The sequence below is a fragment of the Mercenaria mercenaria genome, chromosome 1 (genome assembly GCF_021730395.1).
Source record: "Mercenaria mercenaria strain notata chromosome 1, MADL_Memer_1, whole genome shotgun sequence".
Taxonomy (NCBI): domain Eukaryota; kingdom Metazoa; phylum Mollusca; class Bivalvia; order Venerida; family Veneridae; genus Mercenaria; species Mercenaria mercenaria.
The window spans coordinates 44,593,493-44,615,067 of record NC_069361.1 but is presented as its reverse complement, the minus strand read 5'-3'; the positions used below and the strand labels follow the sequence as shown (position 1 = coordinate 44,615,067).

General features: G+C 35.3%; 1 protein-coding gene across 1 annotated transcript in view; it reads right to left on the bottom strand.

Moving 5' to 3' along the window:
• Positions 1-20,240, bottom strand: part of LOC123540353 (echinoderm microtubule-associated protein-like 6) — an 84,049-nt gene extending 63,809 nt beyond the window's left edge. Inside the window, exons 1-9 of the mRNA XM_053546048.1 lie at positions 19,927-20,240; positions 18,977-19,136; positions 17,986-18,084; positions 17,681-17,789; positions 15,921-16,066; positions 14,075-14,210; positions 13,624-13,825; positions 11,354-11,491; positions 10,363-10,619 (exon numbers count right to left, since the gene is read on the bottom strand). Of these exons, the coding sequence (XP_053402023.1) occupies positions 10,363-10,619; positions 11,354-11,491; positions 13,624-13,825; positions 14,075-14,210; positions 15,921-16,066; positions 17,681-17,789; positions 17,986-18,084; positions 18,977-19,136; positions 19,927-20,123 (1,444 nt within the window). The 5' untranslated portion in view covers positions 20,124-20,240. The remainder of the gene's footprint in view (positions 1-10,362; positions 10,620-11,353; positions 11,492-13,623; positions 13,826-14,074; positions 14,211-15,920; positions 16,067-17,680; positions 17,790-17,985; positions 18,085-18,976; positions 19,137-19,926) is intronic.
• Positions 20,241-21,575: the final 1,335 nt, after the last annotated feature.

Genomic DNA, 21,575 nt, shown 5'->3' with positions numbered 1-21,575 from the left:
AGGAACAACAAAGAGAAGAAATTTAACCAAAAAGAAAAAAAATTCTTACAAGGTACAGATATGTCAAAATACACCTAAAAATTGGAGGTACCATCCATGTTGTGCCACAGAAAAGTGGTCTCGGTTTTTCCCTACGGCCAATAATAAAAAAGTTACTAAAAATAAGCTATTTATAGTAATGTAAAAGGGAAGTAATTAAAAAAAAAATTATTGTAAGTGAACAAAAGAAGGATCTGCCAAATAAATCTGTTGACATAAATGAAATTTCAGATCAGTATCTTCATAAGTTATGGAGATATACCCATCTTAATTTGAAATAAAGGGAGGTAATTTGACATAAAATCAGTCCATAGTTATCTACCCTGATTGGCTCAGTCCAACTAATGACAATAATGAAATTTCAAATAAGTCCTATAAGTACTTACTGATATAAATCCATTTTGATTACAATCAGGGGAGGTAATCAGATATAAAATAACTCTGGAACCTACGATTGGATCTGATTTGTCATGGAATCCAAGATTTATTGTTGTTGAAGATATTTTGGAAGTTTGTATCAAACAAAACCATAAATGAAGTATCTATATGGCTGCAAAAGCCAAAATAGCCAATTTTGGACCTTTAAGGGGCCATAACTCTGAAACCCATGATGGAATCTGGCCAGTTCAAGAAAGGAACCAAGATCTTGTGGTAATACAAGTTGTGTGCAAGTTTGGTTAAAGTCAAATCATAAATGAAGCTGCTATTGTGCAGACAAATTCAAAATAGCTAATTTTGGCCCTTTCAGGGGCCATAACTCTGGAACCAATTGAGGGATCAGGCCGGTTTAAAAAAGGAACCGAGATCTTATGGTGACACAAGTTTTGTGCAAGTTTGATTAAATTCAAATCATAAATGAAGCTGCTATTGTGCAGACAAGGTCAAAATAGCTCATTCTGGCCCTTTCAGGGGCCATAACTCTGGAACCCATAATGGAAATTCACCAGTTCAAGAAAGGAACCAAGATCTTATAGTGATACAAGTTGTGAGCAAGTTTGGTTAAAATAAAATCATAAATGAAGCTGCTATTGTGCAGACAAGGTTAAAATAGCTAATTTTGGCCCTTTCAGGGGCCATAACTCTGGAACCCATAATGGGATCTGGCTGGTTCAAGAAAGGAACCAAGATCTTATGGTGATACAAGTTATGTGTACGTTTGATTAAATTCAAATCATAAATGAAGCTGCTATTGTGCAGACAAGGTCAAAATAGCTAATTTTGGCCCTTTCAGGGGCCATAACTCTGGAACCCATAATGGGATCTAGCCAGTTCAAGAAAGGAACCGAGATCTCATGGTGATACAAGTTGTGTGCAAGTTTGGTTAAAATAAAATCATAAATGAAACCACTATCGTGCAGACAAGAAATTGTTGACGCACGCACGCACGGACTGACGACGGACGACGGACGAAGGGTGATCACAAAAGCTCACCTTGTTACTATGTGACAGGTGAGCATAAAAGTGAGACAAGAATGCATATTAACTGTAATCAATGTACTAGTAATTGTCATATTAATTCATTAACATAATATATTCAAAGTTTTCACTGAATTTCAAAGCTGGAAAAAAATATTGTATAGTCACCATGATCAAAATCCATTTAATATCATGGGTATCCACCATTTGTTTTAAGTGGAGCTTCACATCTCTGTCTTGTAACGTAATGAGCACTGATGGCAAAATGTGCAGTTAAAAATATGCTTAAATTGTAATAAAACATGCTCTTTTTTGTCCTCTATGCTTGGTTCATGTTAAAATGCAAAAAAAAATATTGGCTAACAGTTGGCAGGAGTGACGGATGGGAGGGGGTGTCCTGCCCCTAAATGTTTGTGAGAAAAGCCTTGAACTACCTGTATTTTGGAAGAATGAAAAAATCTCCGTGCCTTGTGCAATGATTAGTTCATTCTTCCACGTAACAGAAAGATTTCAGCTTATCTCCTTTATTTACTAATGTCACCTGTTCATTTAGTCAAAATCGGTGTCTAACTGTACATAAGGTAAAATGTCATGATTTCTCAGTGACATCACAGGATTACTAAAGCATGGTGGATAGAACACTTTTACATTATGCACAAAAAAGCATTATTGTTCAGAATGGATTCCTGTTAGTGAAATTAATGCATGTGTGGTAAAACTGGATTTTCATGTAGAAATATTTTTCATGTGTGAATTTCTTGTTGAGTTTACTGTTTTGTACTGTTTGAGGATAGTTCATCTTAGTATGCATTTTTAGTGTTAATCAAATTGAGCTGCTGCATGTAAACATACAGTCAAACCTGTCTATAAAGACCACTCTTGGGAGAGCGAAAATGTGGTCTTTATTGGGAGGTGGTCTTTATTCCCAGACTAAAATACACTGGAAATGTTAAAATGGGAAACAAAACATGTGGTCTTTAGAGCCAGGTGGTCTCTGTTCAGAGGTGGTCTTTAACATTGGTTCAAATGTACGTGCTCCTAAATACATAGTTCATATTTATTTGTGATTCTTTCAGTGTTCAATATGTTGTAAATAAACTGTCTGTCTAAACCTTTACCATTATGCAAATTTAGATTATATGATATTTTGTAGTTTTAGAAGAATCTTGAAGAATGCACTTTTGCTTATGAATTTCATCTATGGCTAGAGCTGGCCAATGGAAATAATTAACTAAAAACATTTAAATTTTACTGTCATATTAAGGCTGTTATTTTTAATTCTACTGATATTTATGTATTCTTAGAAGTCTTGCTCTCTTGTAATCCTTAAAAATGGCCCTTAGATGTAAAGATCTTAACTTTGATGGTCATAATGGATTTTTAGGGAGAAATTGTTTCATTTTTTGACACCTGAATAAGGTAATTCAAAATCATTATTTGCAATTAGATATGTACTGATAAAATGTAGTTTTTGCTTTAGTTCATGTTCTTGTTATTAGTTTATTATATAATAATAAATGACATGCATTCTATTTCTTGCATTTGATGACAAAATGTTTTGCATATTTGGGAAAATGTCATTGATCAATCCGACTGCAGCAGTTTTAGGTGCTTGTCTAAATGTATGGGCTTATCACATATTTCTTTGCTGTTGTGGCTAACCTGTGCATAGAAATATATTGCTTTTTGTGAGTATATTTTAGAATTTACCGTTTTAAGGATAGTTATCTAGACCGCATCTTAATATGCAACTTAAGAGTAAGTTTCAACTTGATCGTATCAATATTGATAAAAATATGAGCAAAAACAATATTAGAAAGTAGGTCAGGAGGTCATATTCATGGTCAATGAAAGTCAGTTTTATGATCAGAGTGCAAAACTGTTTGTGTCATCCAAATTTCAAGGCTGTATCTTTAATTACAAGAAAGTAGGTCAGTAGGTCAAGGTCACAGTCAGGTAACCCCTTATCACTTGGGGTCATCAGGTAATTATGATTAAACAGTCTAGGAAATATGATCTGATAATTTTTGAGGTATTTATTCCTATATCTCATATAACAAGTGACCCCCAGGGCGGGGCCTCTTTTTACCCCAGGGGGAATAATTTGAACATTCTTGTTAGACATCCACTAGGCAATGCTACATACCAAATATCAAAGGCCTAGGCCTTGAACTTTCAGACAAGAAGATTTTTTTCCCTATATAAGTCTATGTTAAATTTGGGACCCCCAGGGCAGGGCCTCTTTTCACCCCAGGGGCATAATTTGAACAATTTTGGTAGAGGACTACAAGGCAATGCAACATACCAAATATCAAAAGCATAGGCCTTGCAGTTTCAGGCAAGAAGATTTTTGAAGCTTTTTCCTATGTAAGTCTAGGTAAAACTTGAGACCCCCCAGGGCAGGGCCTCTTTTCACCCCAGGGTTATAATTTGAACAATTTTGGTAGAAGACCTCAAAGTTATGCTACATACTAAATGTCAAAGGCCTAGGTCTTGTGGTTTTAGACAAGAAATTTTTAAAGTTTTTTCCTATATTAGTCTATGTAAAACTTGTGACCCCCGGGGCGGGGCCTCTTTTCAACCCAAGGGCATAATTTGAACAACCTTCATAGAGGACCATTAGATGATGTCACATGCCAAATATCAAGGCTCTATACCTTGCGGTTTTGGACAAGAAGATTTTTAAAGTTTTTCCTTTTGGTTGCCATGGCAACCAGAGTTCTGCATGGAATTCAATTCTTTGAATACTTTTGAAAGGGGACCACCCAAGGCTCATTTCTGTGAAGATTGATGTAATTCTGTCCAGTGGTTTTCAAGAAGATTTTTTTAGAAAATGTTGATGGACAACAGACAATGAGCAGTCACAAAAGCTCACCATGAGCCTTTGGCTCAGGTGAGCTAAATATGGAATAGTATGTGAAACTTAACAAATTTCTATGTCAAAACAAGAGTGCAAGAATGTCACAATATACGCCCGTCACAGCAAATTTCTTTACTCTAGCACCTGTATTTGCTGATGTAATTTTAATTTTGTGGTTGTTTGGTAATCATTGTAATTCTTTTGTTTTTTTAAGTCCACAAAAAAACTCCTTACCAGGTAGAGATACCTTAAAATACACCTAAAATTAGAAAGTAACAACTATGTTGTACCACAGAAAAGTGGTCTTGGTTTTTCCCTACGGTCACTTATAAAAAAGTGACAATATAAGTTATTTATAGTAACGACTAAGGGAAGTTAATCTTTTTAAAAAAAAAAAAAAAAAAAAAAAAAAAAATACAAAAAAAAAATTATAAGTCCACATAAAAATCCTTACTAGGTAGAGATTGGTCAAAATACACCTCAAAATTGAATGTAACATGCATGTTGTACTACAGAAAAGTGGTCTCGATTTTTCTCTACGTCTAGTAATGAAAAAGTTACAATATAAGCTATTTATAGTAACAACAAAGGGAAGTAATTCTAAAGAAGGGAACTGCGCATGACACTTCGTCTCATGATGGTGTATAATTGTGCCAAGTTACATCAAAATCCCTCTATGCATGAAGAAGAAATGCTTCAGACAGTCATTCTTGTATCTGACCTTTGGCCTCTAAGTGTGACCTTGACCTTAGACCCAGGGACCTGGTTCTCGCATAAGACACTCCGTCTTGTGGTGGTGAACATTTGTGTCAAGTTATATCAAAATCCCTCCATGCATGAAGAAGAAATGCTCCGGACAAAGTTTTCATTCTTGTATCCTTTGACCTCTAAGTGTGACCTTGACCTTAGACCTAGGGACCTGGTTCTTGCGCATGACACTCCGTCTCATGATGATGAACAATTGTGCCAACTTTCATCAAAATCCCTCTATGCATGAAGAAGATATGCTCCGGACAAAGTTTTCATTTTTGTATCCTTTGACCTCTAAGTGTGACCTTCACCTTAGACCTAGGGACCTGGTTCCTGCGCATGACACTCCGTCTCATGATGATGAACAATTGTGCCAACTTTCATCAAAATCCCTCTATGCATGAAGAAGATATGCTCCGGACAAAGTCATACTTGAATTTGACCTTTGACCTCTAAGTGTGACCTTGACCTTAGACCTAGGGACCTGGTTCTTGCGCATGACACTCCGTCTCATGATGGTGAACAACTGTGCCAAGTTTCATCAAAATCCCTCCATGCATGTAGAAGATATGCTCCGGACAAGGTCTGTGGACGCTGCCCGCCCATCCGCCCGCCAGGGGCGTTCCCATAATACGTCCCGTTTTTCAAACGGGCGTATAAAAAGGGCCATAAGTGAGCTAAAGTCCTTCTCCTAGTTATGTAGTCTTGCCTACATATGTAGACTATGATGGTAAACAAGTGGTCAAAGTTTCAAAGCCATATGACAAACAGGTTAGGCAAAATATGGACTGGTATGAATAACTTAACTGATTTCCAAGTCAAAAAGGGCTTTATTTCAGCCAAAATACTTGACAGATTTATATGCTCTTGCCTACAGATGGAAATCATGTTGATAAACAAGCCACATGTCAAATCATTTTGACAAAACGTTGACTTGTATGAAAACTGAACCAATTACCAAGTCCAAAAAGAGCCATAATTCAGCAAAATAGTTGACAGAGTTATGTATTCTTGCCTACTGATGGATATCATGATGATAAACAAGTGTTCAAAGTTTCAAAGCCACATATCAAATAGTTTTGACAAAACATGGACTTGTACAAAAAATGTACCAATTTCCAAGTACAAAAAGGGCCATAATAAGGCCAAAATAGTTGACAGAGTTCTATACTCTTGCTACAGCTGCCTTATGTCAAACACTTCACACAAAATATGAACTGGTATAAAAAACTTAACCAAGATTTGTAAGTTAAAAGGGGTCATAATTCAGCCAAAATCCTTGATGGAGTTATGCACATTTGCCTAAAACTGGACATGGTGATGATAAACAAGTGTTGAAAGATTCAAAGCTTTATCTCAAATGACTTTGTCAAAATATGGACTGGTACGAAAAACTTAACCAAGGTGTGACGCCAACACCAACGCCTTAGTGAGTAGAATAGCTCTACTTATTCTTTGAATAGTCAAGTTAAGAACACATGTTTCTAAATACATATATTCTATTTTATTTTCTTGTGATCATTTCTATCTTCAATATGTTGTAAATAAATTTTATACTTTAACCTATATGCAAATTTAGAGATGCGGAGAACTTGAGCAGCTGTACAGGACTTTTTTGGGGAAGAAAATGTGTCATTTCCGCATCAATTCTTTTACACCTGATTTAAGTACCCAGTATTTGTAATTTGATTATTATTTAACCCTTAGCATGCTAAATTTCTGAAATGGACTGGTCCATCATTCAGTTTGGGCAATACCAGTAGTTATTCCAAGGGGTGTTCACTGAAAATTACTGACTGGATAGCGAACAGTGCAGACTATGATCAGACTGTACGGATGTGCAGGCTGATCTTGGTCTGCACTGGTCACAAAGGCAGAATAACTCACCTCCAGCAGGCTAAAGGTTAATGATGGAAGTTTTCCTTTAGTCAATATTTTTGTTGTTGGTTTTTGATGACATTCATTCAATTTCTTGCATTTGATAAGAAAATATAATGCATATCTGGGGAAATATTATTGACCCATCAGATGGCAGTAACTATTGCTTGCCTATTAATATTATTAGTTACACTGCTTGTTGGTGACAGGATACGGGATGATATGGATTTTCGAGACAGCGTATATCCCATATCCTGTCACTGACAAGCTGTGTAACGATTTTATCTTGCCGACTACCCTTTACTTACATGCTATAATCTAATATTTTGTAAATTAACAAAGCGGCAGCCATTTTTTTAAAATCAAAATTCATACCTGAAATGTACTAGGAGGATATGGAATATATCCTGTCTCCACATGACGTCTATTGACAAATAGAAATGCAAGAAACTTGTAGGAGGCAAGATAAATGGGCTTGTCTGTTATTTCTTAGCTTTTCTAGTTAACATTTTGTCATAGCTTTTGAAATAATCTGGAAATTTAGAGTCAAGTTTAGGAACTTTGGATTTAATCTTTGATGGAGAAATAAAATAAAATGTTGAATTTTATGTTGATTTTTATTTACTTAAGAATACACTTGAATCAAGTTGAAATCTATATGTGACAGAGTCATAAGCAGATTGTGTAACTTACAATACTGACAGTGTATCATAAAGTAAGGGAGACTGCAGAATTTGTGTATATTATTTAACTGACATTTTGTGAATGTTTATTTACTTTTCAACCGACTGTGTGACTTTGTTAATATTTTTGTATATATTGAGTTGTTACAATTTTGAACTTGATAATGTACTATGTACAAGTCATAATAAAATGTATGTTCTGTTCTGTATGTTTACTTATATATAGACATGTAAGCACTTTTAGTTATGAGTGTTTTGTTTTTTTCGGTGTGAAAGAATAGATTTATAAAACTAAAATATTCTTGTGTTAAACAAATGTGTTGACTTTTCTTATTATCAGAGTGGTGTTGTTTGTTTGTTTGTTTTGGGTTTAACGCCGTTTTTCGACAGTATTTCAGTCATGTAACGGCTGGCAGTTAACCTAACTAGTGTTCCTGTTCCTGGATTCTGTACCAGTACAAACCTGTTCTCCGCAAGCAACTGCCAACTTCCCCACATGAATCAGAGGTGGAGGACTAATGATTTCAGACACAATGTCTAAACTTATCAAATAGTCACGGAAAACATACGCCCTGCCCGAGGATCGAACTCACGACCCCGTGATCCATAGGCCAACGCTCTACCTACTGAGCTAAGTGGGCGGGCTGGAGCGGTGTTGTAATAATTAAATTGATAATTGCAGCATCTAGTAAAATAAAGACTGTGAAATTGCCCTGAAAGTGGTTTATAAGGAATTCCTTTTTCTTACATTAAGTCTGTGGTAACAGTCATCCTGAACATTAGAAGCATGGGAACCAGAATGCAAAAAAAACAAACCCTCTGGTCAAATAATGATTATGATCTGTGAACTGAACATTTCACATGGACAGATGCAGGGTTTGATACAAAATTGACAACTGAACCTGAGTGCAAAATGACAATTTTAAGGAAAAATAATTCTGGTCCTTTTTGAAAAATTCTTGTTAAGCCCAAGGTAAATTGCAATCATCCCAAGCAACTGGAGAGGAATCAAGTTTACAACACTCTTGTAAATTACTCTTTTGATATAACACAGCTTTTTGAACTCTTATTATTTAAAAACATAGAATCAATCTTAGGAATTCTGGACTTTAAATTTGTTGTAAATTAAAACAGAACTTTGCTAAGTGTTATCATAATTTTTGTTGCCTAAGAATATACTTAAATTTATGTTAATTTTATCTTGGACATAGTTATATGCAGATTGTGAAATTTTCTGACAATATTGACACATATCTATATTTTTATAAGAAAGAAATTGCAGAATTTATGCATTATTTTCTTTACAATCAATGACTGCACAAGTTCATTAGCAGACAAATTAGAACTTTGTAGAACTTAATGTGTGTTTATGAGTGAAATATTATAATAAATTTATAAACTTGACATATTATTGCGTTCACTTCTTAAAATCAAAGTGGTGTGGTGAAAATTAGATTTATTACTGTAGCACTTAGCAATATGAAGATTTTGAAATAGCCCTTAGGTCATTTTAAAGGAAATTCTAGCTTTTCCTTGAATCAGTTGTCAATGATTTTGGTCATTCTCAACACTGAAGCATAATCCCCTCCCCGACCCCCCGGTGCAAAAAAGAGCTGTCACTAATAGTGACAAATGCCTTCGAAGCATGCCCAAGAATGCTACAGTTGTCTGCGCAAAATATGCCAGAATAGTTTAGGTATGAATAATTCTGTGACCTTGACCTTGACCTGAGAGACCCAGGTCATAAGCTTGACACATCTCTCAATATGATTAACATTTGTGTGAAATTATTTTCAAATTTCTTGATAAATGGCAGAGTTATTGATCAGACAAGAAACAGACCATGTTAATATTTGACTTCTAAGTGTGACCTTGACCTTGGAGCTAGGGGTCTGGGTTTTGCGCAAGACATGTCATCTCATTATAGGGAACATTTATGCCAAGTAATTTTAAAGTCCTTTATCACTGGCAGAGTTATGGACCGGACAAGAAACAGACCATGTTAACCTTTAACCTCTAAGTGTGACCTTGACCTTAGAGCTAGGGGTCTGGATCCTGTTCATGACATGTCACGTCATTATTGGGAACATTTATGCCAAATTATTTCAAAATCCTTTGACGAATGGCTGAGTTATGAACCGAACACTACAGACCCTGTAAACATTTGACTTCTAAGTATGACCTTGACCTTGGAGCTAGGGGTCTGGGTTTTGCTCATGACACATTGCTCATGACACATTGTTTTATTATGGTAAACATCTATGCCAATTTACTTCTAATTTCCTTCATGGATGGCAGATTTACAGCCTGGACAAGAATTTACACGGATGGATGGACGTCCAGAAGCACAGACAATGCAATTTTAATATGCCCACCTTCGGAGGCATAAAAAGCACACAGGTTAAATTAACTATGGCCTGCAGACTAAACAATTAACTCAGGCAAATGCTGAGTTTAGTACAAAATTGGCAATAGAACCTGGTTTTGGTTCTGGTTTAAATATTTTCCTGTTAAACTTGTGGCGAACTTTACTTGTCCTATGAAACATGACAGGAACAGGGTCACAACATGCATCTTTTTAAGTTTTCCTTTTCAATCAAATTGTTCAATCTTGAACATAGGATTTTAGGTTATAGAATGAAAGTATCTGATATGCTGTTTCTGAGCACACTTTTCAAATAGTAAACCTGAATTCATACATGCCTCCAAAGCTAGAACTCAACATTTTTATCTTACCTGGCATTTTAAAGACAAGTCTCTCTGCAGCTCCACTGTTCGTCTGTATGTATTTGCTGTCTTCAGACCAATCAAGATGTGTGATAAAGCTTGAGCTGCCCGAGCACGTTCCGACACGTTTATATCTCTGTTCTACGGAATATATATCTACAAAGTTGTCATTTGAGCCGACTGCCAGGAATTTACCACAGGGAGAAAATTTAAGTTCATGTATCACCTCCTTTCTGTCTTTAATATGTATCACTTCTGATAAATCCCTGCAAAGGTAAAAGAAATATATATTACCTGTAATCAGATGCAAATCCTGCTTGGATTTTTCTCTTGACTTCTAGTCTTTTCTGTTACTATGATCTTTACAAAGCCTAGGAATATATCTATGTTTTATTATTTCTATCAATTGCATGTTTTGAAGTTTAACGCTAAATCAATACATAACACTTAAACACTATGATCTGGGTAATACTTTAAGACTCTATAAAGTAGTCGGATGTAATAATTTCGGCCATATTTTCAAGTCTTAACATTTGCATAAATTCAACCATTTTCAATTTGTCAATTCTTTGAACCAGTCTTTTTTTTAGCAATTTAATGCCAGTTTTCAACACTGTTTCAGCTATGCAACTGGCCAGCTAGCCTAACCAGTGTTCCTAGATTTTGAACAAGCACTCTATTGTTTCTGGCAAGTAACTGCCAACTTTTCCCAATGAATGAAAGCTGCAGGACACATTATCTTCAGAAACTTTGTCTTATGTTAAATAGTCACAACATCAAGGATTTAAAGTCTCAATTAATAGTTTTGTGCTATAAATACTGAGCTTACTTTGTGGGCTTTTTTCTTGGGACCTATATTTTGCATAAATAAAAATTAAAAAAAAGATAAATTGTCTTTCCAGTTGTCCAACTCTCAAATGGAAGCCTTATTTTATCCTGAATGAGCTAATCTGGCCGCATATCTGACAATATATTTACATGTACTTCACATAACAATTACCTAGATTTGAGCACAAAGAAAGATCCATCCATCATGCCAACAGCTAGCTGTCCACCATCATTGTCAAAGGCACAAGAGCGGATCTTCTGATCTAGTGTTGTCTTTGAAAGTATCTCAAAACTGTTCATACTCCAAAGCCTGTAGGCAAGTACATAACAGTCATGTAGTTATCATGCACTCACAGAAATTTCTTCTGTATCATTCTAATAAAAGCTAACCATGAAACTAAGTGTATTCAATGATTGTTTAAAAAGGATTAGGCAAGAGATATGAGAAAAAAATTACCTGATGATATTAGAAGTCTATAATGTTTATTTACAATGCTTTAGTTTATTTCTCAAAATCACATGTAAACGAATCATGCTGAGAGAAACACCAGAGAGGTAGATATTACAACAAGAGCACCGCCTTGCGGGTGCCGACACTCATCTGATTTTTTTTGTATAATAGAAATATTGTCCTACCCATGATTTTCTAAGTCTAAAAAGGGCCATCATTCTTGCAAAAAGCAGGATAGAGTTATGTTTCTTGATGTACAGCATCCGCTTATGATGGTGAAAAACTGTTGCAAGTTTTAAAGCAATAGCTTTGATAGTTTATGAGAAAAGCTGACTTAAACATAATGCTCAACAAGGACAGCTGATTTTCTAAGTCCAAAAAGGGCAATAATTCTTGCAAAAAGCAGGATGGAGTTATGTTTCTTGATGTACAGGGTCAGCTTATGATGGTGAACAAGTGTTGCAAGTTTCAAAGCAATAGCTTTGATAGTTTAGGACAAAAGTTGACCTAAACATAAAACTAAATCAAGAAATCTGATATTTTCTAAGTCCAAAAGTGGCCATTATTCTTGCAAAAAGCGAGACGGAGTTATGTTTCTTGTTGTACAGGGTCAGCTTATGATGGTGAACAAGTGTTGCAAGTTTTAAAGCAATAGCTTTGATAGTTTAGGAGAAAAGCTGACCTTAACATAAAACTTAACCAAGAAAACTGATTTTCTAAGTCCAAAAGGGGCAATAATTCTTGCAAAAAGCAGGATGGAGTTATGTTTCTTGATGTACAGGGTCAGCTTATGATGGTGAACATGTGTTGCAAGTTTCAAAGCAATAGCTTTGATAGTTTAGGAGAAAAGTTGACCTAAACATAAAACTTAACCAAGAAATCTGATATTTTCTAAGTACAAAAGGGGCCATAAATCTTGCAAAAAGCAGAATGGAGTTATGTTTCTTGCTGTACAGGGTCAGCTTATGATGGTAAACAAGTGTTGCAAGTTTCAAAGCAATAGCTTTGATAGTTTAGGAGAAAAGCTGACCTAAACATAAAACTTAACCAGGCAACGCCGACACCGATCAAGTGATGACAATAACTCATCATTTTTTTTTCAAAAAATCAGATGAGCTAAAAATTATCCACCAAACGTATTAGATAAAACCTCTGTATATAATAATGTGTCTACTAAAAAATGTCCAAAATTAATAAAGCTGCTCACAAAAAGTTCTGAATGCCAAAGATTATTTTGGTCAAAATTGTCATGTTCTGAATTTTGACTCCCAATCGTTTTTTGAAATATATAACACAATGTTTTCACAACCCTGCATATACATGTACTAAATTACTTATACAAAGATGAAATTATAACTGCTCTATTTTCCACTTGTTATTGAAAAATAACAAATGGTTGCAGAAGTGAAGTGGCTGAGTATTCTCATTCTATCTGAAAATATTGATCCCCACAGGGTGAAGAGTGCACAGCTGGTGGATCCAATAAATTTCTCTATTGCATCTTACGTTTGTGCTTTTTTCTGTGTTCTGATTAGAACTTATGATTTCAATAATTTGATATTGTACATGTTCGACCTTGTGATTTACTGTGTTAAAGTGTTTGGTGACTGGTGTGTCTTTGTTCAGACAAATATCTCTTAGATGCTCTTTTATTCAAATTTGGAATTCGCGTTTACTTTCACTGACATACTGTTTGTTGCAGTTTGTGCATGTAAGTAGGTAAACAACATTTTTGGTAGCACAATGTCCTCTGAGTTTGCACACATATGTTAGTTTAGAGAATCATTTTGGCAAATTGGTTTCAGCATGTCTGCACAAAATTGACAGTTAAGGGTTGGACAGTCTTCTACAAAGTTCAGATGCATACGACCTGCAGTGGCTGGCAGTCTGTTGGTGAATGTTGCACATAACGGTCAAGGAAGATGTCAAATCAACAACAAAGCACATCCTCCATGACTTACACTCAAATCACACAACAAATGAATGCCTACCTGAGTGTTTGGTCATCACTTCCTGTGGCAAACACTGGTTTACGAGGATGCACTGCCAAGGCCCATAACTCTCCTTCAGCATGACCCTGAACCAAACAGCGAGGTTTGTCCCTATCATGGGCTCCTACTTCAAATATCTCACTGTCCTGAGTTCCTATCAGAACCTTTTCTCCACGCCAACACACACTTCTAACACAAAGACCTGCAAAAGTTTTAATCAGTTCCAAATAGGTACTTCCATTTTTGTTGGTTAAAATTAAAACATTGAGCACAAAAAATATATACTCTTGCAGTTCAAAACCAGAAGAAAGAAGCTTTAATAACAGATATAGTATGTTAATGTTAATATGGTATGGTCTAAACAATGGTCTCCTGAAAACAACTCATTCTTGTGTCTTTACACAGCTAACAAAATTAATAACTTTCGAAAAGCCATCAAACTACTGTATACCTTTATAACCATCTTTAGCTGTGACAAGGTTCACAGTGGTTATAGGTTTGAAGTCTCCATCCCAGAGTTTAGCGGTTCCGTCTTTACTTCCTGTACTGTAACCCTCCTCTGACATGTCCATGGAGTATATAGCACCCTTAAAATACAAAGCAAAATGTCTAGTTTTATTTGAAATACTCTATTTTTATTTTAAGGGACCCTTCTTTATATAAACTTCACAATATAATTGTTCCCAAAACAGATGTGAACATCATTTAAATCTGTACATTTTGAATGATCTGTAAACAAGATGAGATCATACTGATAATACATAAGGTTATTAAAGTGACACTTGGTCTATCCTGGAGAAAATGCATGTTTTGACGGAAACTAACTTGTATTCAGATATTAAAATCTAGAAAGTTTTATCCTAATTAAATAATTGACTGTTACAGTAGGAATTTTGGCTAAAATGTGCATGTCATATTTACAAGACATGAGAAAGTCTGAAAAACAACTCTAAAATTCTAATACTAGACTTAAATATCATAAGTGTTAGGGATTTAAACATAAAACATTTACAGAAAGTGTACAAAAACATAAAACAAGAGCTGTCACTAATGGTGACAAATGCCCCCGCAGCACCTTGACCTTTGACCAAGTGACCTTGACCTTTGACCTGGTGACCCCAAAGTCAGTAGGGGTGGTGTACTCAGTAAGTACTATCAGCATGTGAAGTTTGAAGGTCCTGGGTGCAGTGGTTCATGAGTAAAGTGCCTTCATGCAAAAAGTTAACGTTGGCCCCTGTGACCTTGACCTTTGACCTGGTGACCCCAAAGTCAGTAGGGGTAGTGTACTCATTAAGTACTATCAGCATGTGAAGTTTGAAGGTCCTGGGTGAAGTGGTTTGCGAGTAAAGTGCTTACATGCAAAAAGTTAATGTTGGCCCCTGTGACCTTGACCTTTGACCTGGTGACCCCAAAGTCAGTAGGGGTGGTGTACTCAATAAGTACTATCAGCATGTGAAGTTTGAAGGTCCTGGGTGCAGTGGTTCGCGAGTAAAGTGCCTTCATGCAAAAAGTTAACGCTGGCCCCTGTGACCTTGACCTTTGACCTGGTGACCCCTAAGTCAGTAGGGGTGGTGTACTCAATATTAAGTATTATCAGCAAGTGAAGTTTGAAGGTCCTGGGTGCAGTGGTTTGCGAGTAAAGTGCCTTCATGCAAAAAGTTAAAGTTGGCTCCTGTGAACTTGACCTTTGACCTGGTGACCCCAGTCAGTAGGGGTGGTGTACTCAATAAGTACTATCAGCATGTGAAGTTTGAAGGTCCTGGGTGCAGTGGTTCGCGAGTAAAATGCCTTCATGTAAAAAGTTAACGTTGGCCCCTGTGACCTTGACCTTTGACCTGGTGACCCCAAAGTCAGTAGGGGTAGTGTACTCAATAAGTACTATCAGCATGTGAATTTTGAAGGTCCTGGATGACGTGGTTCGCGAGTAAAGTGCCTTCAAGCAAAAAGTTAACATTGTGACGAACGAACTAACGAACGAACGAACGGACAGTTGAAAACTAATATGCCTCCCTTCGGGGGCATAAAAACTTTAAAATAACAATAATTTCACTTTCTGCCCATTCTATTTAGTAATTCTATTTCATTTTGGTAGACTAGAGTCAACATTGTAAAAGACTTCTACTGTCAAGTTTTGGCATGTCTTTGCAAAAAATGGATCTTTCCCTGCATTTCACTTAAGCTTATGGTAGATAAAACTTCATCTGCTACACAACAATTGAATATCTGACCTTGACATATAAATATCTGACCTCAGTAACTGAACATCTCACCTACATGTAGGCAATTCAAGATCTCACCTTATGTGCAGCTTGGATAACTCTGTCAAGTTTATTTCCTCTCCAGATGTACACATCCCCACCCAATGTACCAGAGTATGTGATATCACTAGGACCAAAACTAACACACAATATCGTCTGGATCTCCCCTTCCTTGCCGAAAATACCTGGTCATAGATAACTACTCGGTTAACACAATTAAATCATAGACCAAGCTATGGTTATTGAAATTCAACTGACGTATCAATTTGTATAAAAGCAAGTAATCAGCCATATAAAGGTGGATAAACCTGAATTTAGAGAGTATGGATACTACAGAAATTTGGTTGAATTTCCTGCTGAGCAGTTAAATAACTTCACTAATGCGATTTTGGAGCTATTTTCTAGCATTTTATCATGACAGTGTTAAAATAAGGGTTAACAACCACCTTAAAAACTAATTCAGACAAAAAGAAACTCTACCTTGATAGAAATTTCAACTTAACCTAACTGATTTTTGACTTAACCAAATACAGTGAAACACCGCTCGCTCGAGCATCGGTGACTCGAGCACCCGTGCTCACTCGAGCACTTCATGTAGTCCCGGCCGATTTCCTTCTATTTTCTATGTGAAATTACCGTGGCTGGGTCGAGCATCGATAACTCGATCGCTTGAGCATGACACCTGGTCCCTGTGTATTAATTTACTCTTTGTTGCTTATGACAAACTCAAGCAGATGTGTCAAAAAATTTCACACCTTCGGCTGTCAGAATGTATCGGTTATTTTAAAACTTTCGCACGCTGTGAGAATTGCATGGTCTGTTCCCCGACTATCTTAAATGTTTGTTTGTCGGTATATTTGATCTGATTATGAGATTAATTATAATAATAATTGATGAAAGGTGGAAGAAAAATTTTATTGATCCAAATTGTTATTAATTATTACTTATTTTTTTTCTGCGGGATCGAGAAGACAATTATGAGATCTTAATATTCTGTTCAACAGTTGTTTGCATGCAAATAAAGGAAATAATATAGCCTTTTCATAAAATTGAGACGATAATTACGAGATCTTAATTTGGAGAAGAAAACTGCGAATTCGATTACAGTATTTCAAATAAAAGAATAAAATGTCTTAGCTGTTTCTTCACATGTGTCATTTACGATCTATCATAAATAACGTTTGTAATACGTTTTTTTTTTTAATATCACGAGTGTGTTATTATTACGCATCACTGTTTCCTCTGCAAATGCTCTCGATGACAATTGGTAAAACTTCAATTTTCTTTGTATGTTGGTCAATGTTTGGGTCGCTCAAAACCATGGATAACTCGAGCATTTTGCTCATCCCCTTGCGGCCTCGAGCGAGCTGAGTTTTACTGTACTGTACCTTCTGCATTACTTAAACAAATCAAAGTGAATATAATTGACCAGTAGAAATAAGTAACTACATGCATAATATTAACAAACATATTTTCTTAATCTATTTTTTTTGTCATATAACATGGACCCTTAAGATCCTGCAATAGCCCAAACCAACTTAACAGAAAACAAGCACATCTAATACGGTAAGAGGAGATATTAAAATATTATACTGACATCTACACAAAACCACTTTGTACAATATTAATGCACTTTATTAAGGTGACCATTTATTTCTACAACCATTACCAAATTTGGCTCCATAGAAGTGCCCACTAATGATCAATTTTTTGCAAAATGCAGTGCCAAACAGGCTATGTATCTGAAGTTTAAGTTCAGACAAGAAGTATTTGTTTGTCTAAGTTAAATTAATTCTTACCCTTTTTAGCTGAAAGAGCATTTCCACAAAGAGACCAAAACTTGATATGTTTCACACCACAGCTTACAATCACATTGTCTTGATATGGATTGAACTTAACATCAAATACCTGAAATATTCACTCTACGGCATAACACAAATCTGTGAAAAATATAAGTTAAATCAAATGATGCTATTTTAATACAAGTTTCCTTAAAATGAAAAATACTGGTTTTGATTATCACACATCAACTGCGCTTTAACATGGTAATTTTTTTCCAAGACTGAACCATTTTTACCACTTTACATAATGTAAATATATCTACCCTGTCTGTGTGACCTCTGACTGTAGCAATGACTTTGCCCTTTTTCCAGTCCCAAACACAGATTGTTGCTTGAGGATCAATGCCAACTGACACCAGTCTCTGAAAAAAATAAAATATATAAGTTACAATTTATAACTGAACATAACATAAAGTAAGTTTAGTAACAGAGACAAATGGACATTTGAATACATGGGACCTATAGATGTCTCTTCTTTTGACAGAGGCCCTTTAATTTTCAAACTCATTTGGCTTAAAAATATTTTTATGGTATTACTACCTTTTTTAGCAAATCTCTTCCAACCCTAGAGACTTTTTTCCAGTTATGTAGCAACATTTTCATTAGTTAGCAAAAAACAGGGATTCTAATAGAATAATGCAAGCAAACTCTTGATTTGTCAATACAATTTCATGTTTTCTATCTATTAAAAATAGCACCATCAATTTTAGTTTCTGGTATAAATCTAAAACATTTTTGAAATTTGATGATCTGTTTAAAACAGAACAGCTTACCTACTTTTCCTACTAATTTTTGTGTTGTTACCCTATACAAATAATGTTTTATGATTATTTCTTGTTGTTTTTTAAAGTAACCTGTGCATTCACACTTTTCATGTGATTTTTTCTCTCTCTCAAAAAAAAAAAAAAAAATAATTAATAAAATGTGGGTGCTGTGAAAGTGAGTGACCAGTAGTACAAACTTAATAAATATTGACCTATCAATTTTGCAAGATATCCTAAATATAATTACCAAAAATATCAGAAGGAGTAAATTGTGTAACACTTGAGAAATGAGAAAATCAACACTCTTCTGTAATTTCTTGCATTTTACCAGTACCTAACATTTATATCCACTGACTTTAACAACTTTTAGTGTCAAACATACACTATGTGTCACACTTTTTGGAAATATTAAACATGTTGAAAAATTTCACTTCATCTAAAGTTTAGACAAGACAGATAGCATTTTACAGGACTGAAGAATTTTACTCACATTCCCATCCTTATCAAAGGAAACAGCTCCAACTCCATGGGTATGTCCTCCTTTTAAAATGGAGCAGGTATTAAGAGAGATGCTATCCCAGATGCAAATGTAAGGAGATTTACCAGTCTGTCCAGTTGCAATCAGGGATTTGTCAGGGTGAAGTGTTAGGCTGTAATGATTTCAAGCATCATAATATTATTAGTATAATGCTAATTAGTTAATGCAGTCTATATATTTAGGCAGTGGCTAGAGAACGCAGATAAATCATAAATGCAAGGGCATGGCTTATTAATTAAGATAATAGCATGTGTGATACAAATGAAACAAAGTGAATTTCGGCAGCTTAGAAATAAAATTCCGGTTGCTTAGCCTATGCACAGTACTTGAGGTAGAGAACAGGTTCCGGACGCATATGTTGGCTGTCTAGGGAACCGATTTCAGTTCTCTAGCCACTGCCATATATTCAATTTTAGAATAAGAAAAAAAGACAAAATGAAAATAAAAATGCATATAAAAAACAAATAAGCAAATAAATATTATAAATTTATTGAAACAAAATACTGTATGCCCTTCAGCCTACATAGTGAAAGGGAGAATGCATTTGGTACTATATTTAAATAACTGACATCAATCAATGAAATTGAAAAGCCAGTGAAGCATTTATCTGAGTCAAGTTTAAACATGTTTATTTACAATTATTTACATCTAAATATAACATGTTAAAACCTCATTGAACGTTCAAATATACTGTTGTCTGTACAGTTAAAATACTTGCATTTAAAGAATAAACAACATCATATTTTATTTTACAACAGAAAATATTCTCATACAAATTTATAAGCTAAATGCTCTTAAGTTATCATGGTATTCATTTGTCATGTAATCTCTGTTTAAGTTACTTTGACTGACCATTACAAGTTTACCAGAGTACAGAAACTAAAGAGTACACTTTTACATACCATAAAATGTCATCATCATGTCCAAGAAAGAAACGCTGTTTATTTTCTCTAGGGTTATAAACTATGCCAACACCGGCTACAAAATAAACGATATCTTTGCTACCGGTTATGAAAAGATTGTTGCGACATTGATGTCCTCTGTAACCATAAACCCATTCTAAGCGAAGCTGTGAGGCAGGGGCTGTTTTCTCGCCCATGTTTCTATGATGCTATTTCCAAACGGATGAATATTTACATCAAAATATACATTTTGAACCTGAAAATACTTGTCGATAAACAGTTTCGGACACCTTCGGATATTTCCCCCGTCTACAACTATTCGGTGTTAATTGTGATAGTAATATTTTGTGAGAATCAATTTCTGTGGTCTGATAACGCTATAAGTTCGATTTTTGCTGTAGGAACTGTCTCCCTGTGTCTATTCTCTGTAGACCGACAGTTCCTTGGTACTCTGGATCCTTAAAACAGCTGAAACAATACAAACGATCAATAGAAAAAATCTTTATGAATGACAAATCTGACCTTTCAAAGAAAGTGTATAGTGGTGTAAGAAATGTATATAGTGCTGAACCAAAGAGCTATAAAATAAAAAAAATATTTTATACTTCTTTGGCTGAACTTTCTAGGGCCAAGGATGAGTACTACTAGAACAAGATTGGAGAAGCAGAAGGAAACATCAAAAAGCTATATGCTGTAACATCCGATTTACTGGGAAGGTCGAAGGACAATCCACTTCCATTACACACAAGTGCACTATCTTTGGCAAATGACTTTCTACGATACTTTGCTGATAAAATAATCAAGTTGAGAAATGATCTTGACAACATATCAACTGAAACACCCAATGGTAATTCTTCCTACTCAAATCCACCTGTGATTATGAATACATTTACTGCGTTCAAACCACTTTCCGAAAACGATATTTTGAAACTTGTATATGCATCAAAATCTACAACTTGTGAACTTGATGTGATACCAACTAAGAAACTAAAGGAGCATTTTTCACAACTTGCTCCCGTTGTGACAGAAATTGTAAATCGATCACTGCTATCTGGTGTGTTCCCTGAGGAATGGAAAAGTGCTGTGATAAAACCTTTGTTGAAGAAGAAAGGTCTCCCACTTGAACTGCAAAACTATCGCCAAGTGTCAAATTTAACATTCCTCTCCAAAATTCTTGAAAAAGCTGCACTAAATCAAATCAACAAGCATATTGAAGCTAACAATCTCCCCCCAGCTTACCAAAGTGCCTATAGAAAATATGGGGTTGAAACAGCAATGGTCAAAATGTATAATGATCTTTTGGAAACCATAGATGAAAATCAAATAACAGAACAGAACAGTAATTTATTGATACAACTTGAACATGTACAGTTCATCGTTATAAGAACAAAATATACTAAACATGCATAGCAATGCGAGAGTGAACAAAACAAAAGAACACTCATCAATATTATTATTTGCAGTGTGACCTTCCGTGAGAACCAAAGTCATATATGTAATATTTTCTAGATAGTATTCCCTCAGGGATAATCTTTCTTCAGCGATTGCATAATATGAGCGATAACATACGAAGGATACAATGTACACATTCATTGAATGTAAAAAGCGCGCGAGACAATACTGTCTGTCACTTCGTGCCGCTGTACGTC